Source organism: Siniperca chuatsi, linkage group LG10, assembly GCF_020085105.1.
Source record: "Siniperca chuatsi isolate FFG_IHB_CAS linkage group LG10, ASM2008510v1, whole genome shotgun sequence".
NCBI lineage: Eukaryota > Metazoa > Chordata > Actinopteri > Centrarchiformes > Sinipercidae > Siniperca > Siniperca chuatsi.
In genome coordinates this window covers 17,478,216-17,496,476 of record NC_058051.1, presented here as the reverse complement: position 1 = coordinate 17,496,476, position 18,261 = coordinate 17,478,216, and the positions used below count along the sequence as shown (strand labels likewise).

Sequence of the window (18,261 nt, the reverse complement as noted above, 5' to 3'; positions counted from 1 at the left end):
TCATTATCACTGCTTATGTGTTTACCTTTCGCGCAGCCTTCTTTCCATTCATCTCATTACGGAAGTGATGACAACTAATAGTTTGAACATTTGAGTTAATCTACGAAACTAACGCAACATGAAAATTAATCTTTTTTTCATGTTATTATTATTTACTAAAGAATGGATCTAATATTATTTTACCCAACAGAAATATACAGAAAACACTGATGAAAATATTTAACTAGTACATTGTGAACAAACATTATGAACTAAAAACCAAGCTCGACGAGTTTCCGTCTTTGTTACGACATAACCACGTTCTCTCTATACGCATGTTTTTGCACCACGTGGATTTAAATAATTGCAGTATATATATTTTTCGATGAGTATGTCCATGAATATTTTTTAAAAGTCAATATTGTACAACGATCTCACGCCGAAATAGCTCAGTTGGGAGAGCGTTAGACTGAAGATCTAAAGGTCCCTGGTTCGATCCCGGGTTTCGGCATTTTGAACAAAGCACGACGGACCCGTATAACAGTGTTGATAGACCACCGCTTGCATGTGATTAACTAATAAAGCCTGACACCTTGTGGTCGACTACAAGAACTGCAATATTTGCAACTTTTATTTAATGTACTGCACACAGAATGAATCCCACCATGGTCTCATGCACTCCTCGCTCCGGGTATATATTGAGTATATTAATTGCTCCAAAATAAGTTTTTGACATATGGTTTTTATTTTTAAGTTACATTCAGGCATCTCACACACAAGCAGCATAGAGATGGGAGAAAACATGAATTCACAGATTAATGGCTTTACTTTTGAGCTGAGGCAGTGGCTATAGATGCACTTCCATTTAATGGTGAATCATGAGAAGAAACATACAGTTCTACCGACAATATCTGACAATAAATTGATAATATTTCATCTTCAGCTGAACATTTTGCTGAGTCTAAGTCCCAGCTGAGCCTTTGTCTCTTTCTCTCTACTTGCTATGTTTTTAAGGGCCTTCAAAGCAGCAGACGATTCTGGCTGTAGCTCCAGCAGTTTCCTAAATGCCTGCTTGGCCTCCTCCAGTTCATTCACCATCTGGCAGGCTTGGCCCAGACGGTACCAGGCTTTAGCCCCACCTGGTTCCAGCTGAGTAGCTTTAGCCGCACTGGCCTTCGCCCTCTCTGGTTGGTTCAGTTTGAGCTGGCACAAGGACAGGTTGGAGTGGAGCTCTGCTTTGATGGTTTTGAATTCATTAGCTGAAGGAAGGTGCTGCGTTTTATCACCAGGGTTTGTGTCTCTCTGCTCCTCCGCTTCTTGCTCTTGTCCTTTTTTCTCCACCTCTCTAACATGACCATAGAGAGTGATGAGACGTTTGAGGGCCCGACTGTAGCTATCAGCTGCTCCCCACACATCCCCGCTCCTGAATCTCACTCCACCCCTCTCTTTGTGTGACCTCACCCACTCGCACTTTTCACCAGGAGACATCTCCCAGGATTCCTTGCCTGGTGTGAAAGCTTTGAGTTCAACGGTGGCACATAAAGGCAGGTTTTCCTCAGCAGGATGGGGAACAGAGATATCTGGTTCATTTGCCACTGGAGAAATCAGTATCTGAGAAGCAAAACACGACAATTGGACTGGCTGTATATTTTCACATGCTTGAAAAAATAAAGACTACAAGAAAATATTATTTGTAACTCGCCTGCAATCCACATTCAACAATTATGTCTTTAATATCTGGGAGCACTGGCAACTTCGGACACAATTGAGATTTGAAACATCCAAATTTTTCATGCTGCGTTCACCCCTTTTTTTTGGACACACTCCTACTAAGCCTTCTTTTTAACCTTCTAATTTTTCATTTTCAGGTGTTGAGGGGACCTGATAGCATTGTCTGGCATGACCATGTCATAAAAAGGCCTACTTTAAGTCCACCCAACTTTATAGATCATATGCCCCAAGTACTATTCAGAGGGACAAACCTTCTTGCACCAGTGCTGCTAAGCTGTCAATATATGCCAGGATATTGCAAATATTATATACTCTTCATATATGTAAAACAAAACCATAATGATTGGTTTAGTCAGTTTTTACTTCCAATTTGCAAAGAATTATGTTAAAAGATAGCACAGTACTATTGTGTCAAGTTGACATACAATGACATTAAATTATTGACCTCTTCATTCTTACCTCACATTTCTCTCCCGCTCTCATTCCCTCCACACATGCTTCTGTGATATCGCACTGACCCTCCCCTAGCCTCAGCATTGTCCAGTCACCCAGTGGGACCTGCAGCACAGAGTCCTGACACCTTGGGAAGGCTGTGGCCACTGCCTCTGTAACATCAGTGACTGACTGGTCAGGTTGGACAGACAGCTTCTCATTTCCCTTTTCAGATACTAAACTCTCTGCTTCATCCATGTCAGCTTTGAGCCGCACTCGGACTTGACACAGTGAACCCAACCTTGGACAGTAATTGGATGAAGATGCTAGAAGAGACAATGAGACATTATGTGAGCTAGATTACTAGATACTTAATACATTTCTATTCTAGAAAACATGGACTGAAAATGGATCATTTATATTGTGCAAGAAAGTAATAGAAAAGCAATCATACATGCATCATCTCCAGAATTACAAACAGTCTGTTGACTCCCCTCATGTGTTCGTTTTTGCTGGACTTTACAGAGGCCTCTGGGACACACTGACACCCAGGAGGTGACATAAACGCCATCATGATCACCGTTGCCATGCAGTGTTTCTAAATGGTGAGGATCCATCCCTGGGTTCATACAAATATTAAGACATAAATAAAAGATGATCATATCTTCTCCTTAGGGATAATCAGAGGTAACGTATTCTCAGACTCTGGAAAAGAGCTGGAGGGTAGTTTCTTTCCTTTGTTCAGTTTGTTGTATAGAATATGTAGTGAAACGTGTTACAATAACTATGCCTCTGCATGTGAACAAGTATCAATGTTTAACATGTTTAATATCGGTATGCTTCACAATCACAACAATAGCAATATCTAATCACAAAGAAATATCTGTTTCTCAGTAGGGGAGCTTAGTTCCAAAGGTTATTAAAGCTAGATTTATGAATATTGAGAGATTCGTAACATGAGGGATTAGCTAACCAAAGTCTGTTAGCACTCAAGAGGTGAGTCACAACCATGTAGCTATTGTTACATCAGTTATTATTACATGTGAATTTTTCGGCAAAACAGAGAAAGTTCAGTACAGTAAACAATGGGTTGGGGGGTCTCCAGTTTAACCGTGATTGTTGCTGCAACGGATATGTATAACATTATTTTACCAAGTGCATAATGTGCCTTACATTAGCCTGCTAAAACAGATAGCATCAGATAGCTATGGCGGCAATCCAAAGCAACAGAATTTCATTATTCTTCATAATCTGAGCTGTAGTTAAGTGCTACGCGTAGTTAAAAGGCATACATCTTATCTCATGCACAAGTGTGACATGAAGTATTAGCTATCCCAACCATCAGAAACGAATAAACTGTCATATGGTCAGAATATAAACACACGCACACACAAGTACTTTTTTTCTTCTTCTTCCTTTTCTTTTTCGCCGCCGCCGCCTTCTTCTTCTTCTTCTTCTTCTGCTGCTGCTGCTGCTGCTTCTTCTTCTCCTCCGCCTCGCTCCTGTTCTTCTTTGTGTATAATGGCAGGTGTGAAGCCAGCTCGTAAGTGCATTACCGCCGCCCACTGTACCGGAGTGTAAACGTTATTTTCTTCGTGTGTTTTCCTGTCAGCGTTTTATACACAAGTAAAATTGCCTTACCAATGTCGTCTAACTCCTCTCACATAAATATTACCTCCACCAAATTTCATCTCACCCATGCTGTCTGTAAACTCCTGCTCTTGTCTTCCAGCAGGTGGAGACAAAGACAACGATGATTGTGAAATGGCAGCAAAAGAGGAGAAAGTAGCCTACATACTGTATAACAGCCTGAAAATGAACACAGACTGTGTTATTGGTCTTAACTCTTATCAGTGAAGTTGACTTCTGCCCCCAAAGAATGCTTTTTTGGGCACACATACATTTTCTCCTATTAATATAAAGTCTATACTGTTTATATACATCTTTTCAGAAAAATGTCTACTGAATTCATGCAAAAATATCAGGTCTGATTTTCATATGCAATCTGAATGTAATCTAAATCTCCTCTTTAGCAGTTTGTGTGTGTTGGATGTAGGGGGTTAGACAGGGTGTGTAAAATGATCTTTGAGTACATTCAACACAGTCTATATCCTCAACATAATGGATGTTTTAAAAACGATGCTTTGACATGGTGATTTGTATTGATGCTTGGTGAATTATGGGCCACAGCTGTAGTGCAGGCTTGTTAAATGAAGTGTACCACAAAATATACAGTATTTTATCGGTTACTAGAGATTTGACTCTCAAACACACAAACACAGTTTACATCTCTGTCTGTGTATTGACCTTTGACTTGTACCACCCGTGTTTAAGGCCAGTGTGTTAAGCTGTCCTGTAAGTATGAGTTAGGGCTCCATCTTTTGAACACTAGAAGCCATTAGCTCTATCAGAGGAATACCACACTGGGCAGCCAACATGTGTTTCACAGTGTGTGTGTGTGTGTGTGTGTATGTGTGTGTGTGTGTGTGTGTGAGAGAGAGACAGAGAGAGACAAAGACAGAGAAGGTCATCTGAGATGCAATCTGCCCTCTTGTATGGGGCCTGTTTGACCCTTGATGAGTATGAGACGAGGTAATAAACTACACTAATGAGATTGCGTCCCTGGATTGCGAGAACCTTGCATGTTTTAGTATTACAGAGGTGAATCTCATGGAAGACTTCGCGTATGTCTAAGAGTTCATGAAAGACTCACGAAGTTCCAATTAAAAAGTTTATCCTTTCATCATGAAAAAATCTGTGATGCTCACAGATGAATTTTATGAGTTCAAAGTCATATTTCTATAAAATTTGTGAGTTAAAAATTCATATTCATATAAATATTTTCTGTTTGTCTTAAAAAACAAAAACAAATTTGTGACCACCACATTGGTATTGTTCAGGTTCTCCATTTTATCCCCTGTTCAGTGGCGGCTGTGGAAAATGTTCTAGGTAGGGCTGTGCCACATCCAATCAATTTCAGCGAACATCCCAGTATGATTTATTGCAAAAAAGTGAACGTATCAAAAAGGAATTCCTACTTTGCAGTAAAATATTTAACAATTATTTTATTCCAACATAAAATGAAGCAGTAAGTTACGCCTTGACAAACACATCAGGACATCTTATTTTGGTCACCCACACAGGCGAATTCAATATAAAATAAAACATGTAGTAGAAAATGTTTATTTCTTGAGATGCCCCTATGGACCTTGTTTTATGGGAGAAACCAACAGGGAGGCAAAGATCAGGAAAAGTAAACATGAAGTGCCGTTAGTGGTGTTAAGTTGCTGTTCCGACACTTGAATGGACATAAGCATGGAGCCAAGTCCTCTGAGGTGTAGAAAGAGTAAACTCCAGCAAACTTCTGCTTCAAAACTTTCTCACAAGTTAATTAAACTGAATTAAACTCAAAAAGAAAATGTGGGGTCCCTGATAACCAATACAAAACAGTTAACAGAAGGAAATACCCAAAATAATATGTCAACTATGCACATCGCACAAAAACACACAGAACATGAACAAATGTACACTACCAGTCAGAGTTTGACTACATCTGCTTGATACCTGGTTATTCATTGTCCATCTGAAGCCTGTAGCGATGTAGCTTAGCACAAGCACCAGCTGGCAGTGGGGGGAAATGTTGTCTCGTCTGCTTGAATGGAGATAAAATCAGCGCTCTTTAATTCCTCGAGAATGTAAACCTTTAGCACTGACAGCATGCAGTCCAACAGCTCGTTTTGTGCTGTCTTTGACTGCCTTTACAAATGGTAAGCAAACTGTAGGGGCTCCTTCAGCACAATGTCTGAGGAGGCAACAAAATCCACCAATCCCCTGAAAATGCCAGGGTTGTCCCAGGAGTCTGTCTCATCATGCCCGTGCAAGGCCAACTCAAAAGCCCCACAAAACTTCACACACTCAATTATTTTGGATAAAATAACGATGTCTGTTTTTATCCACCTTCTCACCACGATCCAGTTGTGTAGCTCTGCCTAATATGGCTAATGTTAGCTTAGCAGACTTATCCATGTGTGCCCTGGCAGTTTGGCAAAGCTGCTACACAGACCCGCCTCCTGTGGGCGATTTCTCCATCGCCCTAGAGCTGCTGAGACATGCAGGCAGGCGGAGGGGACGTATAGGAAATACATATATGTTGCGCAGATGATTTCCCATCATATTTTCCACACATTACTGGGTGCACTCCATATTATATTTAGTAGTAGTAGTAATGGGTTTTTTATGGCTCAATGGCACAGGGAGGGCGGTGCCCTAGCACCCTCTATTGGCCAGTTGCCACTGGTCCTGTTATGCTATTTAATGCCAGTAGGTGGCAGTATTTAGCCTTGATCTAAAGTTGCCGTTCTGGCTCATAAAGCAAAGTGTTGCTGAAAAGGAAAGACATTCTGCATTCACACACAACTGTTTACAACTTTTTCCAGGTTAGTGTGGATACATAGCTTCTCAAAAACAGCATGAAAAAAAACTTGGTAATGTTCCCTTAGAGCAGAATGATGTTTTAGGGTCACAGCTTGCCGAATGATATTAAAAAGATTAATGTAAACGAATGTGCCAAATATGTACAAGGTTGGGGGGGGGTTAGTGTTGATTTTGTGCACTGTAAAACGTCTCGCTCAGCAGGTATTTTGGTCACAATAAAAAAAAAAGAGAAATTCTATGGGATCCATATCAAGATAGTTTATGTTATGAATTTGCTTTAAAAATGACCTTTCTCCAAATATTGATATCAGTTTTGGCCTAAAAAATCCAGTATTGATCAGGCTATAGTCCAGAGTGGGCAGAAAACATTGTGATACTAAAATAAAACATAAAGTAGACTATATGACAGAACCAGAATAGAAGTGCTGCAGTGAAAAATCTTAATCTGGTTTGGGGGCATGGAGGTCATCACTATTATTGTCATCAAGGTTGTCTCACAGTAAAGACAGGCTCTTTGTAGAGACACCACCAAGAACAACTAGGTAAAGAAAGCTGCAGCTACAAAGAGCCTGAAATGTGAAGAGATATGACATGCAGTTCTCCATACAGAGCAAATGAGCTGCAGCCACTCACATGAAGAAACAGGTGCACAAAAATGGTGAAAACAGGACCCATAAACTAAATTTCAATGGGAACTCTACAAGGAGACAGAGTCAGAATGAGTTATTGTGTGATGGTAAGGCTAAATAAAAGGCACAGTATGTAAATTAAGTTTGAGCCTATAGAATTTCTCTAACAGCTGAGACATAATCAGAAAAAGGTGCTACTTCTTCTGGATCAAACGTTCATAGACTGTATATGTATATTTTTGAAATCAACTCTAGCAGCTTTGCAGCATGCGTATCATAATGCTTGTAGCAAACAGTTACTCCCAAATGTACTGTGCACATATGCACTCAGCTAGAGCCAAATATGGACTAAAAGAAAAGGAAAAAATATGTTTTATCTGGAGTGAATAAGTGAGAATATAAAGCTAGTGCTCAACTGTGCTTTATTGCTCTGGAATAAATGAACTTGTAGAGGTAACACTGATGATGAAACATTTTTGAACAGCTGACATTTGAACATTTGGAAATATATGAGGGATAGGTATAAAGTAAAAAAAATATGACTTTTGATTTTTTTGTTTGTTTATGGAAATTGATCTAGGTCAACATGGATATGTATTTGTGTATTTAAATAAGAGCAAGGATAAACATTTGTAACACATTTTAATGCAATGCAACTAACTGCAACAACACCACAATCTCCTGCCAGTATAATTATTAGAGTTGACAGTCAACACCTCTCTCTCAGTCTCTTTTTTTTTTAAGTTTGACAATGACAGTATTTATTCCAGATCTTCTGTTTTGGATTGCATTACAGACATTAAATAACTTTATAAAATTGACTACTATTTTAACATACAGGAGATTGGGCAAATATTTGTTGTTTTCTAATCAGCTTTTGGTAATATAACCCACAGTTCTCAAGAATGTCTTTAGTGTTTGTGCCCTTTTTCAGTTGTGCACTTTCCCCTCCTTTTAATGACTGCTGAGTGTCTTACTGTATACTTACTGTGTTACAACAAAGATCCGATTCTTTGTATTATTCTAATAGCACTCCTAATTAGTGCTTTAATAAATGCAGGTGAACTGAAAAGGTAAGCCAATTAAGGATATACTGTATGAGGAAGCAAAGGAAGCAAAGAGTGTGTCTGTATGCATCTCACTGCACTGTCTCATCATTTTATTCTAAAAATCTCTGTCTTTCCCACTTTCTCACACACAAACCAGAACCTTCACTTCTTTAATCCCTCTCCATGTGTTACCAATATCATCTCTTTCTCCTCTGCTTCTCCTATCGACCATCTCCTTCAACCCCCTCACCTTCCTCTTGGCTCCCTCTGACTTCCCAGCTGGCCTCTTGTGAAACATCCCAGTGGGTAAGTTCAGAAGCATGTATCCCAGGGCTCGTGGACCGCTCGATGTTCGCCAGAAGGGCGTTGCAATCTGCCAGTAGTCGGGTCCAGGGAACAGCTGCAACCTCAGTAGCCAGGGCTTTGCGCTGCTCGGAGGGTTGGTACGGCCTCTGCTGCCCTCTCTGAGGGGTTCAACATGCGTCATTCAGGGAAAAGGTGGAGTAAGACAGGTGAATGAAATAGAGAAATGTGCCAGATAGAAGAAGAGGAGATAAAAGATCAGAACAAAAGAAACAATGTTGGATAAGATAAGATAGATGGATTGATAGATGTGGATTTGGGTGGAAACTTTTCCCTCGAGGATAAAGATGGACCGACCACCAGCAGGATCACACAGCAGAACTAACCGAGAATGTCAATCCCACCACAGAGACTATCAACACAATTTACTGGAGAGAGAGAAGGGGAGAGAAGGTGATAAACGGATAGAATTTGCTTTTAATCTATGATGTGGTAGCCATCTTCTTAATAGGAATAGACAGCAGGCTACTTTGAAGACAAACTCACCCCCCACCCCCAAACTCTCTAAACATTGAGCTTGTCTAACATTCTGCCTGTGTTTGTGTTTGTTTTTTCCTCATGAAAGCGGTGGCCAGCTCGCATGTAATCCCTCCATCACACATTCCCTAACACTCTCAGACACTAACCCACACACACACACACACACACACACACACACACACACACACACACACACACACAACCTCCACAACCCTGGCCCACCAGAGGCTAACTCGTAAACAGATCGGGCCACACGACAGGGTGTTTATCCCTTGAAGGTGAGAGGGACCGCTGCACATAATGTTATCTGTGCATGTATGTGTTAGTGTGTTGAGCACTTAAACTGTTGCTAGTTTTACTCCCTCTGGGCTGTTTGTTGTTTATAGTGAGAGACACTGACAACAGGCTTAGACTTCACTATGTAAACTCAGTGTGAAGGCAGAAGCTTTATTCTAAGTGGTTCCCACACTCAGCATTAGTAGATTAGACAAACCAGATAAACTAAATTACCATCGTACCTCTTAAAGACTCCTCCACCGGACTGTGGTCAAAAATTAAATGTCAAATTTGAGCCGAAGAAGCTCAAGCCAACCCTACAAACAACAGCATTATAATCTTGACAAAAAATATGGTAATCATAGACATCTGATTCACTCCACCATTTCCTCATGATTTGTGAGGTCTTTGAGTGAAAACTGTACTGTACCAATGAGCTGCCAGTTCAGAGGAGTTAGATTTATTGAGGTTTCCAGGTCAAGTGGGGATCAAGGCTGATCCTGAGGCTGATTAGAGCCACTGAAACGATAGGGTCAAGAGAGACAGATCTAAGGAGGGTGAAAGGTATCACTCTACCACTTATGGCACCAAGACATATAGCATATTGTATCTACCACTGTCATACAAGTTTTGCATTTAGACTGATCAATAAAAAAACAAAGCCCGTCTCGGTGCACAGCCTTGTAATTCAGACTGATTGCCAGCAGAGTTACACAAGCAGTGAAGTATGACTTTTCTCTTCCATTAGAAGTGATGGAGCAGAGTCTGCCAGGTTCAGGGCCATTCATCTACATTATAATGTCATGATGAGATTGCTCCAACTGCAAGGGAAAAAACAGGCTCCCAGTTCAACTCCCTGGGTAACAAGAGATCATTGTATTGCATCCTTCTGTGGCAGATGCAGTGTTACATGCACACTTAAGTCATGCTCTCCTGAAACTAAGCCCATAGTTTACTGTGAAATGTGCATTAAAAACTATATGATTGATGCCTTTTTGTAGGACAGAGAGGGAACATTAATGATGTTTCAACACTTCCCACTGCTCAAGCTACCATGGACAATACCTCTAACCTCCTTTATGGCTTTCTGGATGAACACAGGAGCACCTTTAGCAACAGACTGATACCACCAAGGTGCATCACTGAATGCCACAGGAGATTCTTTCTCCTAGTAGCCATGAGTCTGAACGACTTCTGTCTCATTGCAAGACACTGACAAGGCACAACTGTCATATACTTGAAACTCAATCCACTGCTGTTAACTGCTATTCCTGCTGTTTTAATTATTTGTGTTTTCATCACAAATAATATGGTTGTAAGAAAAAAACAAACAGTAAAGCCTTATTTATCTTTATTGATAAAACATACATTTTGTATCGTATGTGCTCTAGAACTTGAATGCAAGTAGAGTAGAATTTGCACAGAAAAATTGTGGTCTTTGGTTATGTGTGTGCCCCTGAGTGTCAAGTCAAACCAAATCAGTATTCAACCCCTCACCTGTCGTTCTTTAGTGTGACCATTACTGAACACATTTAAAACACAGCATGCTAATATGTGTGTGCCCACCAGAAATATGGGGCATTAAGTAAGGGTAAATTTGTTTTATCTGGAGCATAAACAGAGTTAACTCCATTATGTTGTTTCTCTGGGGGCCAGTTATACAGTCAGACTTGCGCAGCCTGAGTAGGAACCCACTGAGGGGAGGAGATGGCTATCGGGAGCCACAGGGCAGATGGGGGGACCGTTTTTATCGATGCACACGCTGTAATGGGGTCTTCCTGTGAGGGGGCCTGAGGAGTTTCTTCTGACAGAGCTTTCATGTGTTCTTTTGCTGTGGTGTGTGTGTGTTCTGTGATCAGAGAAAGTCACTGTGGGCCATTAGGCCTCCGCACGCATGCATACTAGCACACATCTGGATATGCTTCTCCTCGAACAGTCATACCTACATACAGTCTGGCAGTTCATGTGACCTTTTAATACCATCTAAGCACTTTTAGATAAAGCCAGTTAGACCTTTCAGCTGGTGTATACCACCACCAGTGAGTGACCGCCATATGTGCACACAAACACACACACACCTGCTCATGTCATGTCACACTGCTTGCACGCTATTATGTCCATGATTTCCTGTAGATGATAAATTTATGTGCTCACTCCTGTCAGATATCTGCAGAGGATTATGTGAGAATATTAAGCAAGTAATCTCTTTACAGCTGATCAACAGTAAACAGTAGAAGCAGTATCTATCTCTGATGATGCAGCCTTGATGTGGGTTTGATGTTCAAGTTTGGTTGACATATCCATAAAGATTTTACGGCTGTGTTTAGGAGAGACCTTGTCTGTTAGGCCTGGAGGTTTAATTTAGCGATGTATCGGCTGCTCAGAGTTAACTCTGCACAGGTGAGGCACACCCACTTGCATCTCTTCTTAAAAAGTGAGTTCACTCATTGTGGATTGGGAGAGGGAGAACAGGAGAGGCAGACATAGGGAGAAAGAGTGAGAGACAGGCCAGGTTGGCCATTGAAAAGAAACAAATGTCAGGATTCAGAAATCACCTGGATGGCTGTGATTTATAAAGGAGATAGGTTTGGATCAGGGTCTGAGGTCCGCAGAGGTGGAAGGGGCTCTAATTCAGACCAGCCTCCAGTCAAAGTAACAGTTAGCAGCTCCATGGTCTGTTAGCTGTCATGTGTGTCTGTCAGTTACACTTAGTGGTTTCAAACAGTGTTCTCAACAAGCTGCCTGTGGTGGGACTAGCTGTGTCAACCAGACAAGGGCTGTATTTGGGTGGTGGTTAGTTGCCCACTAGCCAGTGGCTTGAGGAAATAACATACCAGCACTGGAATGACAGGATGGATACTGGCTTTTATTATATAATGTGGATATTGGCTACTAATGTTGTCCACCATAATATGATGAAGGAGCTATTGAGCAAAGTGTAGAACATTAAATGTACTGAGTTTTATGTGGATATTTTATTAATTTACACAGTTGTTGAAGATTTTTTCCCAGACTTTCCCCCTACCACTGAATAGATGGATGAGTATGAGTACAGGTGGTTGTGTGTGGGGTTTGTGGATTTCCCTTTTTTATCACTCAGGGTTGAGTATGATTGTCCTCCTGAGGTGTCCTATTTGGGGGTCTTGACATGGCTGAAGGGGCTGATATTTGTCTTTTGCAGCCTGTCAGAGATCCTCTTCATGAAGTACATCTCCTGCAAGGACTCTGTTTCTCCATGTTGTTGTGTTTTGAGCAATGTCCTTCCAGTTAGTGGTGTTGATATGGAATGTTTTGAGGTTGCTCTTGATGTTGTCCCTGTACCTCTTCTTCTGACTTCCAGGCGCCTGCTGGCCTGCTTGTAGTTGGGAGTAGATGATCTGTTTAGGAAGACGTGAGTGTATCATTCTTACTACATGGCCAGGCCATCTGAGTTGGTGTTTAATGATGTTGGTGACAATGTAGTCGATATTTGCTTCCTCTAACGCACTGATGTTTGTCTTTCCATTTGATGCTCAGGATTTTTCTGACACGTCTGGTGGTAGTACTCCAGGGCTCTGTATACTACAGGTGGTCCAGGTCTCTGTTCCAAACAGTAGAGTGGGATGAACAAACGAGCAGTTTGGTTCTCGCTTGTATGTCCTGGTTCTCAAACACTCTTCTACTGAGTTTTGCAAAGGCCCCACTGGCACATCTGATACGACGATGTATTTCTTTGTCAACATCAACTCTGGAGTAAAGGAAGCTGCAAAGGTAGGGATCCATGTTTTCGAGACTGTGTATTACTGGTCGGGAAGCAGTGCCGTGCAGTGGCGGATGATGGAGAACTTGTGTCTTCCTGATGTTGAGGGTCTGTCCCAGGAGCCTATATTCTTGAGCAAATCTTCTTCTGTATGGGCAAAATGGGTTGCCCTACCCCAAAGCAACTTTATATTTATAAGCACTTTCACTGGGAAAATGTTGTGCCTTATGATGCTGTTTCAGGAAAAACGTATCACAATCAGTGTGAGTAGAGGGCTAAGGCAGTAAAGGGCAGCCCACCCATTGCAGTCCAACATGCGGAGGGCAGATGTACAGGTGTGCGCACAGGGCTCCTTTCAGAGTACAAAAGGTTGATCTAAATAAGACCCAGCTGATGTTGCTGTTTTCTCCTCAGACCCAGCCCTCTTGCTCTCTGATCCTCCATCTCTCACTCATCTTTTTAGGCCTCTTTTACTAATCCTCTCGCATCATTTGACCGTACTTTTGCATATCTCTCCCCCCTCTTTTGTTCTGCTCGGAGAGGGTGTATGTGTGACAGATCTCAGGGGAGTAGGTAAAATATAAATCTATAGTAGTTCTGACATCTCACAGTCTCTGGTTCCCATTTGGTGTGATGCCCTGCAATCAGTCATTCCTCTACTCTCCTCCTTCCCTTTCTTTCCTGTTCATTGTTCTCATTCGGGAGACGTTTACAAAACCTTGTGAAGTTCCCTGTGTTGAAAACTGAATTAATATCATGTGCTTCACAAACACCCCCGTCCAAATCAATGATATCTACTCTGATCATCTCTCCCTTGTATTTTATTCTGCCTTGTAAGCAGCAGTGTTAAATTGACATACAGTTTTAATGATAACATGAGCAGACTCAGTGAGTATTGTTACTGACAGCTCACAGCAGCAACACTGGGGGGAGGGGGGGGCGAGTTCCCGCTCTGTTCTTTCTTCTCCAGTCATATCAGCTTGATCAGTGAAACCGCTAAATGTGGACATGTGTTTCCCCTGCTAACAGTCTGCTACGGGGCACAAATGCACACATACACACTGAACGAGCAAGAGAGCGTCTGTTTCAAATCCACAGAGAGCAGGCCGATAAGGCAGTCTGTGGGATTTACAAGACTTTTAATTTGTCGCTCATGCAACACCATGTAAATTCTGTGGCAGGCTGGGCTGGGCTCTCTTGTAGTGCAAAAACTCCTTTTGATGCTCAACCTGACTAGATGAAGATGCCATAATATGAAGAGGAAAACTCATTTGAAATAGTTAATTGGTAAATTCATAAATTATGCTTTAAGAATCACTCTTACTCATATTTTATATGCTTGAAATTTTTAACTCCCCATCAGTGCACTTTTGGAGATATGGTGAGCATGAACTAATGAAATACTTGGACATTCTGGGAAATAGGCTTATTTACTTTCTTTCCGAGAGTTAGATGAAAAGAGCGACACCACTCTCATATCTGTCCGTTAAATATGAATATGACAACAAAGTCACTGGCCCGGTTAAGAAATAGTCCCAACACAAAACCCAGCGTAAAACCACAACTTGTTTGTTGCTTACACTTCGGTTTTTGCGTGGTTTAAACAAATGTGATATGTTCTAATAAGTTTACTTGAAGGAAGAAAGTTTCTTTGTTTCTTTTAGAGGTGCTGGTAGGCAGATTCCTTTTACCTTTGGACAGAGCCAGGCAAGCTGTAGAGCTGCAAAGATTAGATGACTGATGGATTAGTCATTCGACAAAGAAATTAATCTGCAACTATTTTGATAATTGATTCATCGTTATTTCTTAAGCAAAAATGCCAACATTGTTGTGCAACTTTGTACTGCAACTGCTGCACAACAATTTCCCTCGGGATAAATAAAGTTCTATCTTATCTTATCTTATTCACTAGTTCCAGCTTCTCCAATGTGACGATTTTCTTATGAATTTCTTTCTAACGAATATCTTTGCATTTTGCACTGTTGGTCGACAAAGCAATTAATTTAAATATGCCACTTTTGGCTTTCAAAACGATTAACCTACAAAATAATCAGCAATCAATAATGAAAATTACTGTTAGCTGCTGTCCTAGCTAGCAGTTTCCCCCTGTTACCCGAGATAAGCTAACCAGCTGCTACAGTATATATTATCATTGAAGCTGTTTTTGTTTTAAATTTATGCAAAATGACAGGGATCATTCATTAGCAATGTTATATCTGGGTAAAGTGTGTTGAAGAAAGAGATTAATTATTGTCAGGTGGTCAGCTGGATGAATGAGTGAGGTTTGGGACGATGGTGTGGGTTAAATGAAGAGGGCAGGATGCTAAGGAGTCTAAATGAGAGAGCTTAGTGTAAGAAAATGGAGAGACAGAAGACCACCAAAGAGGACCTTGGAGTTGGATTAGAAGCACATGGTGAGACATCCAGGCATTGCAACATTTGTGTGTGAGGATCAGGGTTGGTAGAGCAGGTCAGACGTATATCAGGAGACTCCCAGGGGAGGGGGGGCTTAGATATCTGCTGCAGAAATGACAAGGGCGGCTATTCATATAGGGTTAATTTCAAAATGTAAGCAATCCAAACAAAAGAACCCAACACCTTTTTAACATGTAGGAAGGTAGGAATGTAACTAAGTATAGTAACTTATACTTTACTTGTATAAATGTTGTACTTTTTACTCCACTACATTTATTTGACAGCTAAAGTTACTAGTTACTCGTCAGATTAAGATTTTACATACAAAAAAACATATGAAATTACATTATATTATGCAGGACTTTTACTTGTAATGGAGTATTTTTGCTGTATTTCTACTTTTTCTTACGTGAACGATCAGAATAGTTCTTCCACGACTGCCTAAAGTATATTGCAACAAGGTGAAAAAAAAACAGTCTAAAGCTCTCTGATCCTCAACCTCTACTGAAACCTGGCAGCAACAAGCCAGGAGATGCTTCCAGGCCTTTAAAGCAGTCCAGAGGCTGATCTAAGCCTCAGTGTATCTCGATGTGAGTCAGATCTCCAGAGACCACGAAAGGGCCCGTCCATCACAGTGAGAGATAGCAGAGTTTACTGAGAGCAGACATAAGGGCAACATTTCACTCTTGACAGTCCAGGACAAGGGCCAGCCTGCTGCCAAGGACATGCCAGCTTTTACTGGACTGCTTCAACTGGCAACAACACAACTATTGTTAAAATATGGCATGAAATCTGGTGTTCTTCACCAAGAAAATGTTTTCATTTCGATGCCGACATTCTCTTGCAGCTTTTTGACACCAGCTTGGCAATCACAAAGGCTTAAAAATGGAGCCGGTAAACTGGTGTCACTATTTCCCGCAGGGCAGTGTGTGCAGCAAAGGCTTCAGATAATGTCAGTGCTCAAACATACATGACAAAAGCACATACACATACCTGTGATGTGTACTTCTGAGTGAGCACTAGCTCTTGATTGTCAAAGCTTTGAACCAGCATGTGTGCATACTGGTGATATTACTCTGACATTACATGCTAATATCAGTAATATAAAAGTTATTGAAGCGCTGTCCATCCCACCCAAGCTGAAATCAAGATAGCTGTTTTATCGAGGATTTAACATGGCAGGAAATTGAAGGGCAGAGACAGACTCACAGGACTGCAGAGTCTTTCAGACATGCCTGCTGGGCTTGGAGGAACACAGAGGATGAGCTGGCTTTGACCTCAGTGACATTTAGACACAACCAGAACATCAGAAAATTGTAGAAATTACGCTGAACTTCAGTCTCTAATGGTGCGAAAAGGCGTGACAGCCTTATAAATTAATTCACTTCTCCACTTGCTTGCCTGAACATCATACAAAGTTTTTTCCTAATGATGTTGTCAACTGCTACACCAATTACACACTGATTACACACATAGACACCAGAGCACATGCTTCAAGTGTGTGTCAGCGATCTCACTATCACCAGCAACGATGATGATGACTGTTTGATCAATGAGTCACGATTTCATTAAAGCATTGCATGGCCATGTGTCACAGAGTGTACGCTGATTTGTTTGTTTCGTCATCGTAGCATCCTCGTTTTGTAGAGTAGCATGCATTTGCATCATTTCAATGTGGGTCATGGCCTCATGATATCTTTAGCCACGCTAACAGCATGACTCTAGGGATGGCAATGTTGGTCTGTCGGTCGGTCCACCACTTTTCTCCAGACTGAAATATCTCAACAACTATTAGATGGAGTGCCATGAAATTTTGTATAAATATTCGCGGTCCCCAGATGATGAATCCTACTGACTTTGGTGATCCCCTGACTTTTCTTCTAGCACCACCATGAGGTTGTCATTTGTGGTTTTGAGTGAAATGTCTCAACAACTGTTGGATGGATTGCCATGGAATTTGCTACACACCTTCATGTCCGCCTCAGGATGAATTGTAATCACTTTGGTGATCCCCTGACTTTTCATCTAGTGCCACCATCTGGTCAAAATTTCAATGTGACCAGTACTGTGGTTTGTGATCAAATACCAGAAGAAAAAAACAACAACTTTGTGTTTATTGCTAATTAGAAAATGTTAGCATGTTGACATGCTAAACTAAGATGCTGAACATGGTATAAATATTATATCAGCTTAACATCAGTTAGCATCGTCTGCAACATGGCTGTAGACTGTTATTCTTGTTGATTTAAAAAATTACTGAAATTATTAATTCATTATCAAAATAGTTCCTGGTTAATAGTCTGCCAGTCGACTAACTGATGCAGTAAATCAAATAATCGTGTCAGTTCAAAATATGAATTCTGAGTTGTACTAGGGTCACACTATAGAGGTACCCAAAATATAAATAAAATAAAATAAATTATGATCATATCCCACTTACATGCTTATGTTCACATGCATGCAAAATATTTTAAGGTGGTTATTTTTGTTAATGTTGTGTCAAAAAACAGTATGTTACCACAGACACAACTATGAGTTAGACTTTTTTTAAACTCTTTCTATTATTGACACCCCCCACTCTCACTCAGACATATTAGCAGAGGCCTGGCAGACAGGTATCCACAGGGTTTTAAGGGTTTAACATTTTGTATAGAGGCTGTATATGGGTTGTTGTAACTGTTTATGCCAGGAGTATTAGTCCCTGTCTGAGCCCCTGGAGGTCTGCTGAGTTCAC

At 41.0% G+C, this 18,261-nt stretch overlaps 1 protein-coding gene and 1 non-coding gene across 2 annotated transcripts; one reads left to right on the top strand and one right to left on the bottom strand.

The window, feature by feature from the left end:
- The first annotated feature begins 417 nt into the window (after nt 1-417).
- trnaf-gaa lies at nt 418-490 on the top strand. The gene has a single exon. It is a non-coding gene; the product is annotated as a tRNA-Phe (tRNA).
- A 211-nt stretch (nt 491-701) lies between these two features.
- Nucleotides 702-3,687, bottom strand: fkbpl (FKBP prolyl isomerase like). Its single transcript, XM_044209787.1, has 4 exons — nt 3,535-3,687; nt 2,597-2,761; nt 2,170-2,468; nt 702-1,590 (listed from the first exon to the last, which is right to left on the bottom strand). Exons 2-4 carry the CDS (start codon nt 2,757-2,759, stop codon nt 919-921), a joined length of 1,134 nt encoding a protein of 377 aa, XP_044065722.1. The 5' UTR covers nt 2,760-2,761; nt 3,535-3,687; the 3' UTR covers nt 702-918.
- Nucleotides 3,688-18,261: the final 14,574 nt, after the last annotated feature.